The sequence below is a fragment of the Prenolepis imparis genome, unplaced genomic scaffold (assembly GCF_030444845.1).
Source record: "Prenolepis imparis isolate NDT839.2.m4 unplaced genomic scaffold, iyPreImpa1.0 SCAF_1, whole genome shotgun sequence".
NCBI lineage: Eukaryota > Metazoa > Arthropoda > Insecta > Hymenoptera > Formicidae > Prenolepis > Prenolepis imparis.
In genome coordinates this window covers 25,855,835-25,878,448 of record NW_028141159.1, presented here as the reverse complement: position 1 = coordinate 25,878,448, position 22,614 = coordinate 25,855,835, and the positions used below count along the sequence as shown (strand labels likewise).

Sequence of the window (22,614 nt, the reverse complement as noted above, 5' to 3'; positions counted from 1 at the left end):
TCTTAGGTATGTATGCCGTAAAAGAAATCTTTTAATTTAATTTTTGATTATTTGGCAAAACACTTGTGGTTTTATTTTAACAGAAGGTAAGACTTCTAACAAAATTACAAATGCCATTTTGTACATGATCGCGGTCAATAAAATGCCATTATCTACAGTGCAAAACGAGAGCTTCAAATTGCTCATGAAATCAGTGGCACCTCTCTACACTGTGCCAAGCAGAAAACCCAGAGTTGAATTTTTTTAGAGGAACATGGTACTTTTTATTACAGATTCGAATTGTACGTGAAAAAATAAGAAACTTTTGTATCAAACGTTTTTTCTGAAAGTGCCTCTGTCAACCTTAAAATTGTTACGCCACAGGAACATTTAAAGTTCATAATTTCATCACAGTTACTTTCAAGGTCAATTTTAAGGTTGACAGAGGCACTTTCAGAAAAAACGTTTTTTCACGTACAATTCGAATCTGTAATAAAAAGTACCATGTTCCCCTCAAAAAATTTAACTTCCGGTTCGGATGGCGTATTTCCGGTCGGAATCAAAAGTTAAAAATATCACCATTCGATAGAACATACCCGATTTACTTAAAGAATGTTCGCGATTTTTGATAAAAGCCATTTATTTTCATTTTAAAAAGGGTGTACGGGTGATCTGGGACACCCTGTATATATAGGTATATATATTAATGGCTTAATAATAACAATAATTTTTCAAATAGAAGAACTTTGGGCACAACTGGAATGTATTAACCCAGTGAGAAATGGTGATCGAATCGATTCGACGTCGAATCAACGTCGATTTGATCGATTTGATGTCGAATTAACGTCGATTCGGCCAATCATTTCTCGCTGGGTAAGGCTCCTATGCATACTGACTGCAGCCATCTTGAATTGATGACGTCAGAAGCGAGAAAATATACCATGAAAATTCTTGCTACTTACGCTAAAATAGAAACGTTTTTCAATAAAATAGGGTTTGTAACCGATAGAACCGACTTGTAAAATATACCGAAAACTCTCCTTTTGCTTGGGTAAACAATAAATAACATTGTATATGTCGAATTGAATTGAGCCTAATCAAGGACGAAAACCCGCTGTTTGACAGGCATCGAAATGAAATAAATATTTGCTTTTACATATTAAATTATAACAAAATGAGAGTCTTCGGTATATTTTAACACTATAACAATTATTTTAAAAATATAAACACTGCACTAAAATGATAAATGACGCTATAAGTCACAAGAATAATTTATGTCATTTTCACGCTTTATAGTTTATAGTTTTGCCAAATGTGGCGCTGTCGTACAAATACGGACTTGGCAATCGAGTATTAGGAGTCTTAAATAATAAGAAACAAGTGTATATATGAAAAAAAATTCAATAATAAAACATTCAATAATAAAATATAAAAATATAAAATAAAATATAAAAAGCATAAAAATTCAATAATACTCACCAATAATTTTTTTATTCGATTAATCGTCGATAATTTTATATAGAAAATCGATTTTCAGAATCGGTTTTTTTAAAATTAATGTTATTAAAATCGATTTTATTTTGAACATCGCCCATCCCTACTGAAGACTCTCGATTTCTATTACGAACACTTCGAACTTCTAATTTAAAAATTAGTCCTCGTCCGCCTGAAGAATATCTTCATTATGGATTAAAAACAACCATCGAAAACCAGCTATGTGATTCGACTTATATCGATAAAACGGAATTGATGTTTGATATAAATATCGATGGTTTACCCATAGCGAAATCTTCTAAAACATGTTTATGTCCTATATTAGGAAAATTTGTTCACAGCTCTTTGAATACGCCATTCGTTATTGGAATTTATCATGGTAATAAAATACCATCTTCAGTTCACACCTACCTGACACCGTTTATAAATGAATACAAAATGAAGGAGTTGTCATAGATGGAAAAAGATTCCAGGTTAATTTATGATGCATAATTTGCGACAGTCCTGCACGATCTTACGTTAAATGTACTAAGCAGTTTAATGGATACTTCAGTTGCGACAAATGTATTGTAGAAGGAGAATTTAGAGATTGAATGGTTTTTCTTACCAAATCAGCACCACTACGAACAGACGATACTTTCAGAAGTAGAATGAATAAAGAACACCATATTGCAGTTTCACCGTTTGAATCGTTACCAATCGATATGGTAAAACAATTTCCGTTGGACTTTTTACACATGGTATTGTTGGGTGTCATGAAATCCCTGTTAATGAGCTGGTTAGATAATTGTCGACGTCCAAAGTTTAGTTCTCAAGCTGTACAAAAATTATTAGATTCAATAGTTGTCGTCGCACAATGGGTGCCAACAGATTTTAATAGAAAACCTCGAGACTTGCAGGAGTTATGTCATTGGAAAGGCACTGAATTTCAATTTTTCCTATTGTACCTTGGACCGATTATCTTACAACATTTTCTTCCTGAAGAAAATTTAATTCACTTTATTAGTTTAAATTGTGCTATACGAATATTGTGCGACTCTCGAGACTGTAACAGAAACAACGCTTATGCTAAAGAATTGCTCATTTATTTCGTACAAGAATTTAAAAAATTGTATGGAGAGTAGTATGTTACAAGTAATTTTCACTATCTTATTCATTTAAATGAAGATGTAAAGATGTATTAAGGTCCATTAGACTCATATAGTGCTTTTGATTTTGAAAATCATATGCAAATATTAAAGCGAATGCTACGAAAACATGCAAATTCCTTGCAACAAATTCATCAACGATTGAGCGAAGGGCACAATCGCGATCAGCATCTGCAAAAGAAGAAGAATCCAAAAATTGTTAAGTATCCTCTACTCAAGTATCCAATTGTGACAGAACTTCCTTTGGGTTGCCACAGCAAGCACAAAATTCTACAATTCCGCAATTTTGAGTTATCGAATAAGAGGCCGGACAACTGTTGCTTCCTGACTGATGCAACTATCGTGATGATCAAGCATATTGGATTAATAGAAAATGTGATTGTTATTCTTGGTCGTCAATTTCTACAGAAAAACGATATTTTAAATTATCCGTGTTCTTCAAATAACTTGAATATATACAAAGTCGAAAATCTGTCACCTGTACATATGTGACCTGCACAATGCATAAGCCGCAAAGGATTTCTAGTGACATACGAAAATATCACTTACGCTATGCCTCTTTTACAAAATAATTTATGAGGTGATATTGATTCACAAATTTGCAGACATGCGGTATTATGTGGTATTTTTTGACGACTTTTGTAATCTCGTACCAGAAAATTGGATGAATGTAGAATCAAATGAAATTTTTTGGCCTCCAAAAAACGTTAAATTTAATAAGCACAAAATGCATAATCTACAACCAGAATCTGACTGGCTTACGTACAAATGCCCTAAACGTTTAGGACCTTTTGGTTCGTCTTTATCAATATTAAATATTTATAAAATATTAACTAACTATACAAATCATTAATAAAAAATTAATTATTTTGCAGAGACTATTCATATAGCTAATCAAATAGAAGAGCATTGTATTAACGCATCTACAAATGATGATACTGATAATATGTGCGAAAAAGCTCTCTTTCTAAATCAAGTAGAAAAAAAACGACATAGGAAAAAGCCAGCATATTTGGACGACACGTCAGAAGAAGAGCAAGGTAATGTCGTTAATGTATGATACAATTATTTTCAAATACAGGAAAACAAATATATTTAACGAAATATTTTGTATTTTGCAGAAACCGAAAGATGTAAAGAAAAATGTGCTACAACTTCATTTTGGCTATCACTATCTCATTATCAGCAACAAAATTTGGATAAACATCAAACTTTGTTGATAAATACACCATCGTTACATTCACAAGACAGAAATGAAACAAATATGTCAGGTAATTATATGTTAAATACATATATATACATATATATATATATATATTTATATTTATTTTTAATTGCACGTGATTTTCGCATAAATATGAATATGAATACTATATGAATTAATATATTTCTAGACTGTGGAAGCTCATTTGTATCAACAGAAGTATTTGAAAATAATGAAATTTTGGAAAAGTAGTTTTAAGTTCATATAAAATATCAAGCTTTTATCTAGAAAATTGAAATATTCTTGCAGCTGCGAATGCTGAATTGGAAACAAACGCGAATCCTGTTCTTGCCAAAAATGCGGAAGATCGCCTAGCACAAAATCACCAAGTGCAAGAACGCAATCGTACACGCGCGCGTTGTAAGTTATTAATTTTTAACTTTATGCTATTGGACAAATGGAAAATTGCTCTATTTATATATAACAATATAACGAGATTTTTTGCTATTGCATGCTATTGTGTTCTATGAGATATACTATACTCGCACGACTACACACACACACACACGCCGCACGCACGCACGCACGCGCGCGCGCGCGTAAGGATCGTCATACAGACATGCAACTAGATGAAGGAGAAAATCTTTTGCCAAACTTTCCTTTAAGGACTGTCCAAGAGTTTGACGAAGTCAGTTTCAAGAAAATTTTGTTACATCCTTGGAACTACAAAAATTATACGTAAGGAAATCATTTGTCATTTCCTGTATGTATACAATATTCTACAATATCAGTATAATAATAATAATAATAATAATCGTATTTGCCTGTTTTTTACAGATTCATGAAATGAAAATGATTGGAGGATCTGATCCAGGCAAATGTGCAAGAACCACATTACGCTATTTTATATAAATTAGGTAGCCTTGAAGTATTCCTGGTCTGGTCAAAAGAATACGCGGAAATTTCGAGAGATATTAATTTCCCAACTTATTGTCGGTTTAATATTTTATAGGTAATATTTAAGGTATATCCAAATAAATTGTCATAGATCCATAACATAACATAAGTATAATATATATACATAAAGAAATGGATTGGTCTATTTCTTTATGCGTATTTTTATGCGCTATGCAAATTTGTCTGCATATTCTCACAATCAGCTTTTACACAGTGATAAGCGATTAATTGAAAAAATATCCATTCTTTTCAAATCATCATTTTTTATTGAATCAGTAATCAAATATTAATATTGAATTCTTTTGTCATATCTATATGACTAATTAGAAAATTTTCTCTTACAGAAACTATTTCGAAAATAAAAAGCGTCCCTAAAAACGATATTGAAATAATAATAAAGAAGTGGCTGGAGCACGCTAATGACCGATTAAAAAGTAAAAATTGATTTTTTTTACTTTTTCAATAACGGTATAAAAACTATTTTTTCTTTCATAGTTTATTAAAATATAATATAGTGATTCATACATTTTGTTTTTGATTCAAAGTTTATCACAGAATATTTTCAAGATTATTTTGTGTGTGGCTTAACTCTTATTTAACGTTTAGTTTTATAATATTTTGAACATTGCCATATATGTATTGTTCTTTTCAATGTATTTGAACTTTTTGTTGTTAATGTATTATTCTAATTTGTGTACGTCGTTTTGATAAAAGTATATACTCATTATTTTATATTGTAAATCAATCTGTGATATTAAAACGATTAATGGAAACAATGTGATTTAGGTTTGAAACCAAAGAATATAAAAAACGTACAAAAATGTACAAACATATAATACTTTTAATAAAAGTAATATTTAATTTGTAATAAAAATCAAAGTATGATTTATTCTTTAAAATTAAGAAATATAAATTAAAATATATTTTGCATTAAAAATATATTTTATGGAAAAATGTATTTTATACGATAAATCAGTTTGTTACTATAATACAAATATTTTACTAGATTTCTCCGTATTGTCATTTTTTGTTGCAGTATATTTCTATATAGCGTGAATTAAAAAAAGATTTATCGTATAAAATACATTTTTCCATAAAACATATTTTTAACGTAAAATATATTTTATTCGAAGCATCGCAAAAGAATCCTTTACAATCTATCCAAGAACAGTTTTTAAATCCAGAAAGAAAATAAAGCGACCTCTTATGGAGCTCTGTTAAAATACTATTTCAAATTTTTATAAAATATAAAATAGAATTCTTATAGAATATAAAAAGATTTCCTTTTGTATTCGAAAAAGGGCTCAGAATTGGTGACATAAAAGTGAATTCGTTTGGAATTCTTAAGAATGCTTTTAGAACAGAAATGGGATGGAAAAAGAATTCTTTTTGAAAATATGGAATTCAAAACAAATTTTTTTTGGGTTCTCTGTGCTTAACTTTTCGATTTATGTGCTAATATATCGAGATGATTTTGATTTTTGCCCAGAAACCCTTAAGGGACTTTCCTTATGAAGCAAAGGGTGGGATTCTAATATAACTCATTGTAAATTGCAAAAATAGGGAAATTAACTATGAACAATAAGTCTTTCGTTTACACGCTTATATGACAATGACTTTTGCATGTCAATCATGAGTTATATATACATGTATAAACTCGGCCAAAAAAAAAGCGGCACACTTGAAAAGTAATAAAAAATAGTGAAAGTTTAAAAACTTATAACTCAGCTAATAATTATTATATCAAGGTGTTTAAAAAATGAAAATGAAGCTTGAAGTCTGTAGTTTAAGAAAATTTTAGTTCCGATTACGTGGAATGATCAGTTTTGCATTGACAAGTGACAGAGTAAGAACCTACAAAACTGATAAATAGAAGGTCCACTTTCCTGAATTGCACGGCGTGAATCAGTTGACGTAGCTCAATGGGATAAAAATCACGTAAAAATTCAAAATTTTCTCTTTAAAATGCACTTTGGCGAAACTCGATACGATAATTTTTCGTTGTTATCTCAATTTGAAAATAGTCGAATTTTTAACGACAAATTATGATTTAAAATATGTATCTGCTATTTTTATCAATTCGAACTGTTGCAATTCTATTTAAGAATGTTGCATTGAATGCGGGCTGTCCCAAAGCGATGCAAATCATGCAGGGCATCTCGCGTAAACAGAGTCCGAGTAAAACATTCGCGGGATTTTCGCCGTACGAGTTCGGTATTACTTCCTCGGGGATCGGAGGGTATCCATGAAGATTACCCCGTGTAAAAAAAGAAGAAAAAGACAACAACAACAAAAAATTTGCTTTCTTGCTTTTTTGATATTATATTTTACCTCTTACTTGGCAAAATATTATTTTAGTTTTTTCATTAAATGTTTTTTTAAAATTGCTCATTGATCAAAAGTACGATTACAATTTTATTCACCACATTAGCAGATGCTAAATATTTGTGTTTTACAGGATAATTTGCGTGAAGTGTATGGAAAGCTTTAAAAGTAATGTCGATAGTCTTTAACGACGTTTCCACTTCATATAAGGCATCGTCGAAAACAAAAATATTTTGATGAATTTTTTGTAATGTAGATCCGACAATAATTGTTTGAGGTAATGTTAAACCAAAACTTTTTTAATTTTTCTTCTTTTATCCAAAGATGGTTGAATCTCAGGGGTCTACACACATTATTATATATTTAGAAGCTAATATACAATTTTCATTGAAATAAATAAGCAAAAATAATAATTAATAGAAATAAACAATAAAAAATAAGAATAAGAAATAGTAATAATAGCAAATAATAATTTACTAAATAATAATCACCATATATTGCACAAATAAAGTAAAACAATTTATAACTATACCGGGTGTTCAAAATAAAGCGTTACACATTTAACTATAAAAATATTGTTTCTAGAGAAAAATGCTTCAAATAAAAGTTGCAATATTTCAAAGAAAATATAAGTTGATGTTATAGGAATGTTTAAAAAATATGTAGCTGCATGTTACAAATTGTATATTTTTTCTTAAACATAACTATGCGTTTTCTTTACACCAATTGATTTGTCTAATTATTCTATGCATAAAAATATTAAGGTAAAATTATCGAGAACTAAATATTTTACAGATATTAGAGATATTTTGTATTTTATATAAAAAAACATGTCAAATTAAGATATAAAATATCTCGTAAATCATTCAATTTTTGGTAAATATTGACAAAAGGGGACCCAGTCCCAATCACCTTGACCTTGACATATGTTGTCAAGGTCATAGGACTGAGTAACCTCCAACAAATTTTAGCCGTCGCTTGTTGTTTAATAAAAAGTTATTAATAAAAGAAATTGCAAAGAAGATATAAAATATCACAAACGTATATGCACACACATACACACACACACACACACGGGGGTGGGGTGCAAGGTGCCCTTTGGCCCCCCTCCCGCACCCTCCCCGCCGGTAGGGGATGCATTGCGAAGAGTTCAATCACAATGGACACATGCTGTAAGTTGTAAAGCGAGGTCCACCCTGCCTACCGTTGGGGCGGGTGCGGGAAGGGGGCCGAAGGCCCCCCTTGCACCCCCCCGTGTATGTGTGTGTGTGTTTAGTAAACTTTCTTAGATAAACGTATTGATGCTTTTTTTGAAATAATGAACAAAATGTATTCAGTAAATAATTAATTCATCATATTAATATGTTATTTTTGAACACTCTATATAAAAAATTGAATGTTTATTTAGGTATATATAGATATATAGTATAGGTAGAGCTATTTCTATGAACTCTGTCATCAAGTTTTTCATTGTTAAGGCTCATTCAGACAGGACGCGTCAAGCGTCAAGCAGCGAGCAGCAACCAATAAGCGAGGCAATATTTTTTACGCCATTGCTAATATTACCTCGCTTATTGGTTGTTGAATGGTTGCTGCTCGCTGCTTGACGCTTGACGCGTCCTGTCTGAATGAGCCTTTAGACTACGTACAAATTTTAATTTTTACAAATCTTTTTTTGTTAATAACTTTCTTCTTAAGAAGGAGCGACGGCTAAAATTTGTTGGAGGTTACTCAGGCCTATGACCTTGACAACATATGTCAAGGTCAAGGTGATTGGGGCTGGGTTCCCTTTTGTCAATATTTACCATTGTGCATTTAAAAAAATCAAGTTGACCTTAAAATGACCTTAAAACCATCACTTACAAATATACCTATAACATCAACTTATGTCCTTTTTGAAATATTTCAACTTCTATTCGAAACATTTTTCTCTGGAAACAATATTTTTGACAATAAAAATTTGTAACGTTTTGAACACCCGATATGTATATGTACACTTATAGACGTAAAATTATCTTTTATTTCTTAATACAACGAACAAAATATGCTAATTACTCTATAATATGTCTTATAGCAGAGTTTCCCAAATTGGGCGCTACCGCCCCCCTGTGGGCGCTGGAGGGATCTGTGGGGGCTTTGCTTGCTTTAGGGGTAGTACGGGGGCGTTGAAATATTTTTTTAAGCAAACTTATCCACTTGATTATATCTTTACAATTTCAGTTCCAAATTGTTTTATTTCAACTACGCTTACAATTATATTATTAGTTAAGATAAGAGATAGAGATAGATTTCCCGAGGGGGGCGCTGAAAAAAATTATGTTTGAAAAAGGGCGGTAAGCTAAAAAGATTTGGAAAACTCTGTCTTATAGTATAGAGGGTGCGTTTCAGGAGAAATGCAGCATTCTAGGACACGATCGTACACATCATTTTAAGCAAAAAAGTTTATATACACATGTGTCCTATTATGGACGGTTATAAAGATATAGCATGTTCAATCTTAAGAACGAATCCATTTTTTAACTTAATAGAACCAAATTCTATGAAACAATTACATTAAATTTTGTTTACAATAAATTTGAATAATAATAATTATTAAATAATAATTTTAATTAATTAATAATAATTTTAACAGTGAACTTGAAACATTATTATAATTATACCAGGAACCAAAAATTTCAAACTAACACATAACTTATCATATATGTGACCTAATGTTTACATTCATAACCATGATAACAAGAAACGACGAAAATTTAATGTGATTGTTTCATAACATTTCTATTAATTGCAAGTTGATAAATATATTCGTTCTTAATATTGAACAGGCATTTTTATAATCGTGCAGAATAAGGCACATTTTTCTAAACTTTTTGCTTAAAATGATGCGTGTACAATTATGTCATAGAATGCTGATTTTACTCTTAAAACATCCTGTATATGCAGAAATATTATAATTTATAAATTAAAAAATTTTTTAAATTTTTTTTGTCATTTTTATGTTTAAATTTAAATATATGACAAATAAATAATATATAATGTATATATATAAATATATATATTATTCATATTTTTAATTATTGAGATATTAACTCACTTTTATATGAAAAATAAAGTCTTCTGTAATTTCTTGAAGCGAAGATTACCACTGACCAACTCCTTTCTGCTTTTTACTTTATAGCAGTATTAACTGGAAACAATTTGCTTAATAACATCAAGATTGACACTGTATTGTTCTCTATATTTAAAAATAAATTTGTATTACAATACAATATACATAATATACGTACCTGTATATAAAACATATCCAATCTGTAACCAAAAAATTTAATTGATTGTATATAATAAAAATTCTAACCTATTGTCGATTGTTCATGCAATATATAATACTATTATTTTGTAATTTCTTTAAAATAAAATAATATAGCTTTGGCGATTCACGTTTTTGAACAGATCCAAGATAGTTTATCTAAATCTATTTCAAACCGAAATAATTAAATAAAATAAATAATTAAAGAAATAATTTTATATAAGACAATACAAATATTAATAACAATAACACATTGATAAAAACATATATACCAATGAATATCTTATTAGTGTATTTAAAGCAGAATACTGTATGATGAAATCATGAATATTAAATCTTTTTCTGCTCTTCCCTCTTAACAAATTCTTAAATTCACAAATTCTAAAAAGATATTTCGATGAAACAACACTACAAATCTCTTTGGCACACTTATAAAATTGTCCGAAAACTATGCTATTCCCTTGACAGTTAATAAACAACCGTAAAATGAGTGTGATATCGGACTTTGTCATGTGGAATGACTGCGCATGCGCAAAGACCAGACGACTTGGACTTCATATTACGGTCATTTTACAGTTGTTGATTGATTATAAAGGGAAAAAGATAGTTTTCGGACAATTTTACAAGTGTGCCAAAGAATTTTGTAGTATTGTTTTATTAAAATATCTTTTTATTTAAAAATGGCACTCAAGAATTTTTAGCGTGTGCTTTCTCGCCTCTGACGTCACGATTCCGACATGGTCGGCGAGGAGCCAGGAGCCTTAACTGTTCAATTCTAGCTTTTGAAGTTATTTCCCAAGAATTAAGAACTCTTGATCATGGTTGTATATTATGTTTTAATCAAGATGATCTATTATGTCTTGCGGATATTGCTCTAAAGAATATACAACATATCAATGAATTTAATGCTTTAATTTTTTAAATAAATCTATGTATGAGGATGTTACCTTCAATATTTTCGCAATATTTTTAACAGGCAAAATTTCAGATGTAGAATTATATTTATTGATCAATCCAGATTTAATTAATGAGTTTCTTAAAATATTAATTTAATAATTTTACTTTAGAAATTGTATTCTTTTACATTTTTGTATTGAAAGTATTATATAGCATGGTATACATTATTATATATTTAGCAAAAATTAATAAAAAAGTAAAACTGTACCATATGTTTATTAGGAAATAGCTCGATAATATTTTCAGCTAAAAAAGTGAGCCAATTTAAAAAATACTATATTTTTTCAAATTAAAATTTAGTAATGAAATTAATATTTGAGAAATAATATAAATATAAAACCAAGGCCAACTTAACGAGCATAAATAAACAGGATGTAATGTTGATTAGTAAATCCTTTAGATCACACAAATAATAAATGGTTTGTTAATCTATCGCATTCAGTTATTCCGAGTAATGTTCTCCAATCTTCTACAACTAGGTGCTAATTTCAGCCTTCCAATCAATAAAAATAAAAAAGTAACAATTCACGAATTCATCAAGGACATCGAAGGTAATTCAAAACGCAATAATATTAAAAATCTCAGAACGATACGAAATGTTGCGGTTCCTCAATTTTCTCACTACTTACATAAAGACATCCCTAAAAATCCAACACATGAAAAATTAATAACAATGCACAAATCAACAACAGAATTTTGCCGCCATAATCCAAACATCATATTTACACGAGCGGATAAAGGCAACGTCACCGTTGCAATGAATAAAACATATTACATTGAAAAGGTGGAAGACCTGTTAAAAGATCACAACACTTATTCCATTATTAAAAGCAACCCATCCTTACGAATCGAAAGAGAGTTAAATAACACGATAAAACAATGGCTAAAAAAAGAATACATCACTAAAAAAGAATATTATACACTACATTCAAGCGATTCGCTCCTACCAAAAGCTTATGGTCTCCCCAAGATCCATAAAAACGACGTTCCTTTCAGAATCATAGTCTCGTCGATCAATACAGCACTATATTCCCTGGCTTCTTATATTCACAAAATATTACTAAAGAGTCTACCAAAAACCAGTAGCCATGTGAACAACAGCTTCGATTTATGCAGAACACTGTCTGGTAAAACATTGGGACCTTCTGACATTTTGGTCTCGTTAGATGTCGTATCTCTCTTCACTAACATCCCTCTGGATCTTGCAATCAATAGCATCAGTAATAGATGGAATCATATCGAATTCCACACAAAAATTCCAAAAAAAGATTTTATATCAGCTACCAATTTTATACTATCATCCACATTTTTTACTTTCAATGACACAATTTATAAACAAACTTATGGGACTCCTATGGGATCCCCATTATCACCCACAGTCGCGGATCTAGTGATGCAGGATTTAGAGGAATCAATCTTAAATAGTCTAGGAACGAGCTTAATATTTTACTACCGTTATGTGGATGATATTATATTAGCAACTCAGGCGAATGAAATTGCGAACATTGTCGACAAATTTAATGATTATCACGAAAGATTAAAATTCACGGTAGAATATGAGGAGGACCGCTGCATAAGCTTTTTAGATTTACATTTAAAAGTAATAGACAATATATTATACATAGATTGGTTTCATAAAAAAACTTTCTCAGGCAGAATTTTATCATATTTTTCTAACCATCCAATGTGCCATAAAATAGGAATAATATACAATTTAGTCGACAGAGCTTTATTGCTCTCACACCCTCAATTCCATAGAAAAAACTTGGAGATAATTATTAACATATCGCTCGACAATGGCTACCCCCTGGACTTCACTTTTAAATGGATCAATAGAAGAATAAAGAATCTTATTTTTAACAAATTGAATATAACAAATAAAAACTTGAATGTCATTAATCAATCTAACAATAGCGAAAACAACAATAAAAAATTCTTTGTTATTCCCTACATCAATACAATCTCTGAATTAATTGCATCATCGATTTAAAAATTGGACATGACTGTTGGTTATCGATGTCTTAATAAACTAGAGAAATTTGTCAAGATACAAAAGGATAGGAACTACCATCCACATAATTCAAATGTTATTTACAAAATAAACTGCAATGATTGTAATGCAACGTATGTCGGACAAACAAAAAGACAATTACGCACTCGACTCACAGAACACATTAATAACATTAAATTAGATTCGTCAAGACATTCGGTAATTTCTGAGCATATTCTGAGTGAAAAACATACATTCAATTGGAACAATATTAAAATTTTAGATTTTGAACATAATTATCAAAAAAGACTTATTTCCGAAATGATACACATTAAAGAACAAAAAAACGGCATTAATTTAAACAAGGACACAGAATTATTCGACAATGTTTATTTTGACATCCTAGAGGAAATAACTAACACACGATGATTTGTACTTTTTAGAGTTATTGTTTGGTACTCAGATATGCTCCCCACAGTCGATTTTAAGATACACTGTAAGTGAGAGGCTAATGGCAAGAAATTTAACATATCTCAAGATATAATTGTAAGTGACTTTTTTCACTATATTGAGCTCGTGGCAAAATTTTAACGCTTCTTTTTACCCACAATTCCAGTTTATCATTAAAGACAAGTATCAATCGAATATCATGGAACATACCAATTTTATACAATGACATTAATATTTGATCTTACCGAACTAACTTATTCTCGCCTTCCAACGAAGAATGGGTTTTATCATCACCATCGTACGCGTTCCATTTATAAAATTTTTAAACTTGTTAAGTTCAAATGGATTGTTACAACCTTTTTGCCATGGTTTCTTATAAATTATCTGTATACTACCTAAGCTTACATATAATGGCAACTCATTCGCTCGGCGGAACCTTAAACAATTTTTTTATATTATATTTGCTTTTTATATTATATTCTCTTTGTATTAACTCTACTCACGTACTGAGGAAGACTAAGTAAGTCGAAACGTATACGTATTATGTAATATTTGAAATAAATTACTAATCAATATTACATCCTGTTTATTTATGCTCGAAAGTTGGCCTTGGTTTTATATTTATATTATTTCTCAATTATTTGCTTTGCATCATACGAGCCTTACGATTAATTTATTTTTATTTGAAATTAATATTAATAAGAATGTACCTTTTATCGACATCTGCACTAAGCTCGACAGAGAGAACGCAATCCGCGACATAATTACAAAGAGAGACGATCAATGAGTTGACCATTCTGTTTATAAAATGATAGTACTTCCTTTCCTCGATACTCTCAGATAATATTCGTTTTAGGTCCTACATAAATTGTGAGGAATTAATTTTAATAAATTATGACATGTATATATGAACAAATAGCAGAATAATTGATATTTACATATTTTTCTGTTTTATCAGAAGCATCTATACTAATTATTTTAATTTAATTTGCAGTCCCGATAACTGGTAACTGGTAAATTCAAATCAAGAATAATTTCTGTGTTATTTTCATCTTTTGTGTTGTTTTGGTCAATTGTAAGTGTCACAGATTGATCGATCTTCTTTCTCTTTGCTCAATAATTAATGAATTATTTTCCAACCATTCTTTCCATTTCAAATGAAACTTAATTCTATGACCTGTTACGTCCAGACTCGTGGAAGGAAGAGTCAGCGGAAGGGCGTAACTAAACTTACTTCGAACGACGGCAGACTATCCGTCTGTTCGACTCGAACGAACGTGCTTAGGCCTAAATAGGTCCCAGGGGATGGCAAGATGTAATGCTCCGGCAGTTCCTTGCCATCCTCATAAGCGCCAGCGAAGGTACCCGCTGTGGTTTTAGTGCGGTAAGTCTTGGACCCCACCGCCGATCTATACGTGGATCGGCGATGGGGGACAAGGAGTCCCACATAACCCTCATCCCCTACCCGGGGGGTGAGTGGTACCATGAGGTTTCCACAGCGCAAAAAAAAAAAAAAAAAAAAAAAAAGGCCTAAATAGGTCAACGACCGGGAAGGTCGCTTTTACTCTATTTAAAGGGTCGTTCGGTCGGTGGCCTCTTTTCGGTAAAAAAATTTAATCTTTATTATGCGGGACAAGGCCTAGTGCGACTTCGGGAAAGGAAGTAATGAGATCGGGTCTATTAAAGAGTATTAGGCACGAAGATAATTAATTTATTTTATTCTTATAGAGGACAAGAAAAGAAAAATTAGATTTATCGGAATTATTACACATATATATTATTATTATTATTCCTTATTCTAATAGTGTTGCTCTGCAAGTCAGAAAACAAATAGATGCGCCTGTGTATGAGTGAGTGAGTGTGGATCGCGGGTGATACATGAGTACGGAGGTCTTCAATCGGGACAGAGAGGGGAGTTATTGTTTAAAATTTAGGGTCCCGATTGGTAATTACAATAATTTTTCAATAAACAAATAATAGATATATAAAACGTGTTCGTGTGTGTTAGACATAATTCTTGGAATACTTATTTTTTTTCTATTTTGCCATTATTAATTCTATTTCCTATTCTCTGCGCATGTATAATTTTAGAGTGAGAGAGAGAAGAGACTGGATAATGTTGAATAGGGGAAGGTTATGGAAAACGGGAACACGAATCTCGCCGTTATCACGAGAGATCCTGAGTAATTTCCAGAATAGACGAAATCACGAATCTCGCCGTTATCACGGGAGATCCTGAGTGATTTCCAGAATGGACGAAATCACGAATCTCGCCGTTGTCACGGGAGATCCTGAGTGATTTCGGAATGGAAGAAAGAGTGAGGGAGAGAGAGAGGTTTAGGGTTGGATAGGATAGAACTCGCGCAAAAAGAAATTTAAAAAGATGGTTTTATCTTGAGTCCAAGAATTATTTCGGTACGGTGGGTGAAATATTTATTTTTGCATTTTCCTTTTGTTATGCGTATGTGTCTTGACTTACTGTTTGTGAGGTGCGTTGTTAACAATGGCTGCTGGATCGTTCTGGTCTGGTTGTATATGCGGTCTATCGGAATTGAACTATGTTCTTGCACTCACGCACCAAACGAACGTCGGAATCTGAGTTTGAGCGAGGCTGAATTTCGAAAATGATTGTGTTCGAAAAGTCCGAAAAAGTCTAACATAAGTACGAGGCCGGATAGGTCGTGTGCGGAAAATTACGCTCAAAAGTCCGGAGTAAAATCTGCTCTCCCGAGGGATGTCGCGGGTCTATCAACCTCCTTGCTCCTCCTCTCCATTGGTTTGTTAACATTTCCTGACGAATAGGAAATTTTTCAATGACGCCCTTAGGGTCCCGGAGGCGTCGCTTTTGATTTCACAATTATCATGGTTGGTCAGGGCTTTTGTTTAGGCGCTTACGTTTCGACCAATGGAGAATTTGTTGCTATCAAGTGTGGTTGATATTTTTATTACCTTCTTGAGTTTGTCTCGGGCCGATATCGCGTAACGATGATCTGTCAGACGAGAATTGTTTGGAATCGATTACTGTTATTAGTCTCTCTCTTAAAATTTTTATTAGTTTTCAAGTGTTGGTTTTGTTTAAAGAATTGTCGACTATAGTTTATCTTCTTAGAGTATACAGTTACGAGTTACAGTTTTGAATTTTATGAGTTAATCTGTTTGCTTCTCAAGTTCTGTATATATTCTTTACTTTTATGATGGAACTGTCTCGGAATATGTTTGCCTCACCTGTCAGATCGTCGGTTTATCTGCGCGTCTGCGATATTTAAAATATCGCTTTGCGTTCTCCGAAAGAAAAGAATCGTGGAGTCCACAGGACGTAACAGATCCAATTTGGAAATTAATGACTCAATTATTATTTTATTAATGTTTTTTAAAACAATTTTGTCTATTTCCTGTTCTTAAATACAACAATGCTTTTGTATAATATACAGGGTGGATTAATAACTCTGTCCACCTGGAATCATCTCCTGGAAATGTCTCCGTTATTTTTAGAGATACAAAAATATTGTACTTACAAAAGTTGTACGGTATCAAGAGAGCCATAATATGCTACTAATAGTTTTTTTGTAGGTGGAAGCGCTTCAGAGATTTCAAAATCGTTGAAATTGTCTAAAATCGCTATTACACTAAGGATAAAATGGAGATGACCTTGAAATACAAAAAAATTATTAGTAGCATAGGCTCTCTTGATACCGTACAAATTGTAAGTACAATATTTTTGTATCTTTAAAAATAACGGAGATATTCCAGGGGGACAGAGTTATTTGTCCACCCTGTATACTGCTCACAAAAATTAAGAGAACACTTAATTTTTCTGAAAAAGTAGGCAAAATTCAGCTATAACTTCGGTACAAATGAATAAAATTTAAATAAAAAAAGGGTTTAAGAGCTTGAAATATCTACTTTCAAAAAGTCTATATTTTTTATGCTTTTTATTTTCTATAAGTTTCGTAATTTTCACATAAAGAAAACCACGAGCTAGACAAAATGAAACGTCTCAATTTGTGGGCCTGTAACTTTTTCAGAAAAAATTTGCGACAATTTTCGACTTTTCTTGTGAAAGCTAAAGGTTTCCCTACAAAATCGTTTTTTAAAAATGTTTATTGTTTAAGTTTTAAGTTATCGCGGATTAAGTAAAAAATTAGCATTTTGAATTTGATTGCTTATAATTCCATTAAAAATCATCGTATCGCAATTCAAAAAACAGATTCTTAAAGCTGAAACTTTGCTCTATAAAACAGTATAATTGCTAATTTTTTTAGAAAACATATAGATATTATTCAAATGAATGAAAATAACGTAAACATTAGCGATTTTTTCATTTTTTACTTTGATCCAAAAGAACAATTATAAAGAACAACAAAAAAATTTACTTTTTATGTTTTTTATACTCTTAAGTATCCTGAATTTAAAAAAAATATGCCGAACAGCTATGAAATATCTTTCATTGTGGCCACTATAGTTTCTTATGGACAAAAATAGTGAAAATGCTTACTTTCAATGAAAAATAATAGTCATAAAAGCAATGCAAATAGTTGATGTTGTCAGTTATCCAGATATCTCACAACTTTCCCTACAATACTTTATGAACGTATTCTAGAGGTGAAATAGAGTCAAAAATTCTAAGACAAAATTATTGAGGCTGTAATAGTTTTTGAGTTATAAGCAATGAAAGTTTGCCTATGAGTACATTTACATGGCACCCTTAATCGGGTTTAATAATATCCGTAGTTGTAAAACTTGCCAATCACAGCCATTTCCCTGAAGAATGGAACGGCTGTGATTGGCCAGTCTTACAACTACGGATGTTATTAAACCCGATTAAGGGTGCCGTATAAATGTACTCAATGATACATCGCGTAGAATTCGCACGCTCAGGCCCGTAATTAATTATACATACACACTTACCAATCTATCATATATTGATTTTTATTGCACAGCTGATTTTATTTTCGTTTCTTATGTACGTATGTATTACGCACACATTCTACATTATGGCGATAGGCTAATATTAACAAATTTTTAATCTTACGGAAAACATTTAATTAAAAAAAAATAAATAAATTGACAAAATAAAAATCAGCTGTGCAATAAAAATCAATATCTGCAGACTACGCGAAGATACAAATTACCGTTCCGCGCGATTCAAATACAGTGCTTATTAGGGTGGAGTCCCATGGACTGATATTTTCCGCGTAACGCGTATCGCGTAACCAATCAGAACATTCAATTCCGCGTAAAGAAAACGCGGAACGGTTCTGATTGGTTACGCGGTACGCGTTACGCGGAAAATATCAATACATGGGACTCCAGGCTGGAGTCTCCAGCCTTACCGACGCGCGCCCGCCGAGAACGTGCGATAGATCAAACGGCTCTCTCTCTCTCCCCCTCCCTCTCTCCCTCTCTCCTCTCCCCCGCCCTCTCTCCCCCGCCCCCTCTCTCCCCCCCTCTCCCCCTCCCTCCATCCCCCCTCTCTCTCCCTCTCCCTCTCTCTCCCTCTCTCTCTCCCTCTCTCTCCCACCTCTCTTCTCCCTCTCCCCCTCTCCCCTTCTCTCCCCTTCTCTCTCCCTCTCTCTCCCTCTCTCCCTCTCTCCCTCTCTCCCTCTCTCACCCTTTCTCCCTCTCTCTCCCTCTCTCTCCCTCTCCCCCACTCTCCCTCTCCCTCCCTCTCCCTCTCCCTCTCTCTCTCTCTCATTTTTTTTTCTAAATAATAGCTTTCTTTTTGTTTCTTTTTCTATTTCTTTTCTTCTCTCCATCTTTTTTCGTTGTCTATTCTTTGTATTTTCTTTAGCGTTAAATAAAATATTTAAAAGATTATTAACTTTAATAATATTTAAACCTTTAATATTTTATATATTATATATTTTATATACATACAAACTTGCAAGTTTTAAAGCGCTCTCCTAATTGTTTTGCGTAGTGTAGTCTATCTATCTATCTATCTATCCCTTATAAAAAAAGTCATGATACGCATGAAGTGTGTGTTTGGAATCGCTTGTATTGTTGCCCCTTTTCCGCGTATGTGATTGGTGGTCGATTCCGAGTGACCGAGACTGCGACGAGTTTGACAGTTTCACGTGCATCGTGTCAAATTATTAAAAGTGATAAAGGTATGTGTGTTGGTATGAGTGTCCATCGTATTACACGAGGTTACTGAAAAAAATTTATAAAAGAAATCAGATTTATAAATTTGAAGCAGTAATAAGGAATAAAAAAGTATGTATATAATATTGCATGTAATATTAATACGCTGTCAATATATAATATTAGGTAATATTAAAAATTTTTATTTAAAGTTAAAGAAATGACAAATTATATTATTAATAGATAAACAAGAATAGAAAGAGAGAAGAAGAGAGTAAAAATGAAAAAGAGTAAAAAGAGAAGGAAGTTTAATTTAAAATTAAAAAAAGGAATAATAAATAAAAGAGAGGCAGATAGAAATAAAGAAAAAGACTGAAGGAAAGATAGAAGAAGTATCAGGTAATAATATTTTTATTTTTGAATGTTTTAATGTTATTATATTTTTAATTAGGTAATATTTAAAATTTTTATTTAAAGTTAAAGAAATGATGAATTATATTATTAATTATATTATTAATAGATAAACAAGAATAGAAAAAGAGAAGAAGAGAGTAAAAATGAAAAAGAGTAAAAAGAGAAGGAAGTTTAATTTAAAATTAAAAAAAGGAATAATAAGTAAAAGAGAGGCAGATAGAAATAGAGAAAAAGACTGAAGGAAAGATAGAAGAAGTATCAGGTAATAATATTTTTATTTTTGAATGTTTTAATGTTATTATATTTTTAATAATTTTTTAAATGTCTTATTCCAATAATTTTCCAGTTATAAGTGATTAAAAATAAAATTTAATTTAAGTAAATAATAATATCATATTAAAAATCAATAAAAATCGATATAAAATGTTTAAGTAAATATTGCTAAAAATATTTTTTATTATTATTTTTTAGCATTATATATACTATTTTTTAAAACGGATAAGAATTAAATAAGAATCTTAAAATTATTATAGAAAGTACACAAAATATATATATTGATAAATTTTAACTATAAATAAAGAATTTTATTTTAATTATAAAATACACTGAAAAAACATCAAATGTACTGAATTGAATTTCAAAGTTATAACTAATTTATAAACCTTTATAAACATTTATAAACCAAATAAATTGAAATATAATTAATTCAATTCAACTAGAAATTGAATAAGATTAATAATATTATATATATATATATATATATATATATATATATATAATTTTTTATGACAATAAACTAAAATCTAATCAAATCAACTCTATATAAGTTGAATAAGATTAATAATATATTATATATATCTTTAAATTATTGTTTAAGAAGTTTCGAGGTTGATTGTTTCTCAATATATGATGCATCAGTGTGCGTTCTTTTTAGTATTGTTTTTGTTGCCTTCAAACTCTCTGCCAAGGATAATCGTCTATTTTCATTTAATAATTTTATATTTGATATATTGTCGACTTCAATAAAGAATATGTCATCTGTAATACAAAAAAAATTAATTTAGGATAAAATTAAAGATAAGAAATTAAGGAAGATGAAAATATAAATAAACATATTATTTAAATTATTTTTACTTTTTGAAATGTTTTATATTAATTACTATTTTTTACAATTATTACATATTTTATAAAATAATTATTAATTTTTTTATTTAAATATTTAATTTGCTATAATATATTAATTTTAATATTTTTAATTTATTTTAAAATATAATATTTTGCTTATTAAAATTTGATAATAACTTACTTATTATTTTTACATAACCCTTTACTTCTATGTATTCTCCTTTCTCGAAATATGAATGTTGTTCATACTCCATAATTTGGATTTGTAATTTATAACATCCATCTGTTATGGATCCACATCCATAACTTTTATAAGTGTTATTAAGTGTATTAAAATTAGTTTTAATATATCCGCGTATTACTGTATTGTATTATTTATTTGTCCCCTTAGGGATTAAAGGCGCTTTTATACGGAGCGTACCCAAACCTTCACACCTCCCATCTTTCCTTCCTCTCCTGGCCATATGCGACCTCACATTCTACTAACAACATTCTTTTCCTCCTTTCCCCCAACTTCTTCCTCTCCCTTTTCTCCTCCTCTCCCTTTTCTCCTCCTCTCCTTTTCCTCCTCTGTCCTTTTCCTTTCTCCTCTCCTTTACCTCCTTTCTCCTTTCCTCCTTTCTCCTTTCCTATCGAGCCTTCCTTCTCTTCTTTGTTTATCTGTCGCTTCCTTACTCTAACTTACATCTACTTACAACTATTTACAACTATTTACATTATCTCCTTATAACTATCTTACACACTATCTTACACTTCTACCCTATTCCAACCTATCGAGAGAGAGAGATCTGTCCCTAATCTCAACCGCCTCGACTTCCGATTCCTTCATCCACTCTCCATCCATCCATCCTTTCATCCTCCCACTTTCCTTCTTCCCCTCCTCCACCCTCTCCCCCCTTTCCTCTCTTTTCTCCTCCCCTTTCCTTCTCCAGTATCCTATTCATCTTCACCCACCAGTCCCCCTCCACTTCCTCCCCCATGCACTCCCCCAACACATGCTCCCATGTCTCTTCCCCTCCACCACATCTCCTGCACATCCTCCTTTCCTCTTTCTCCCAATACTTTGCTCCTCTCATCTCATTGTTCATTTTGTGCCTAATCACCCTCTTCCATCTACTCTCCCCCCAACCCTTCTTTAGATATGCCGGTACTCCTTCCTCCTTTATCTCCCCATACCATC

At 31.3% G+C, this 22,614-nt stretch overlaps 1 protein-coding gene across 1 annotated transcript; it reads left to right on the top strand.

Moving 5' to 3' along the window:
• The first annotated feature begins 3,148 nt into the window (after window positions 1-3,148).
• LOC145937887 (uncharacterized) lies at window positions 3,149-5,291 on the top strand. Its single transcript, XM_083041248.1, has 6 exons — window positions 3,149-3,415; window positions 3,497-3,661; window positions 3,743-3,892; window positions 4,135-4,563; window positions 4,663-4,837; window positions 5,127-5,291. The coding sequence occupies exons 1-4, from the start codon at window positions 3,229-3,231 to the stop codon at window positions 4,353-4,355; spliced, it is 723 nt and encodes a 240-aa protein (XP_082897374.1). The 5' UTR covers window positions 3,149-3,228; the 3' UTR covers window positions 4,356-4,563; window positions 4,663-4,837; window positions 5,127-5,291.
• The last annotated feature ends 17,323 nt before the right edge of the window (window positions 5,292-22,614 follow it).

Coding starts and splice junctions, on each gene's coding strand:
- LOC145937887 (XM_083041248.1), top strand. CDS start 3,229: ATGCGGTATTATGTGGTATTTTTTGACGACTTTTGTAATCTCGTACCA. Junction 3,662..3,742: donor CACGTCAGAAGAAGAGCAAG/GTAATGTCGTTA, acceptor TGTATTTTGCAG/AAACCGAAAGATGTAAAGAA. Junction 3,893..4,134: donor AAATGAAACAAATATGTCAG/GTAATTATATGT, acceptor ATATTCTTGCAG/CTGCGAATGCTGAATTGGAA.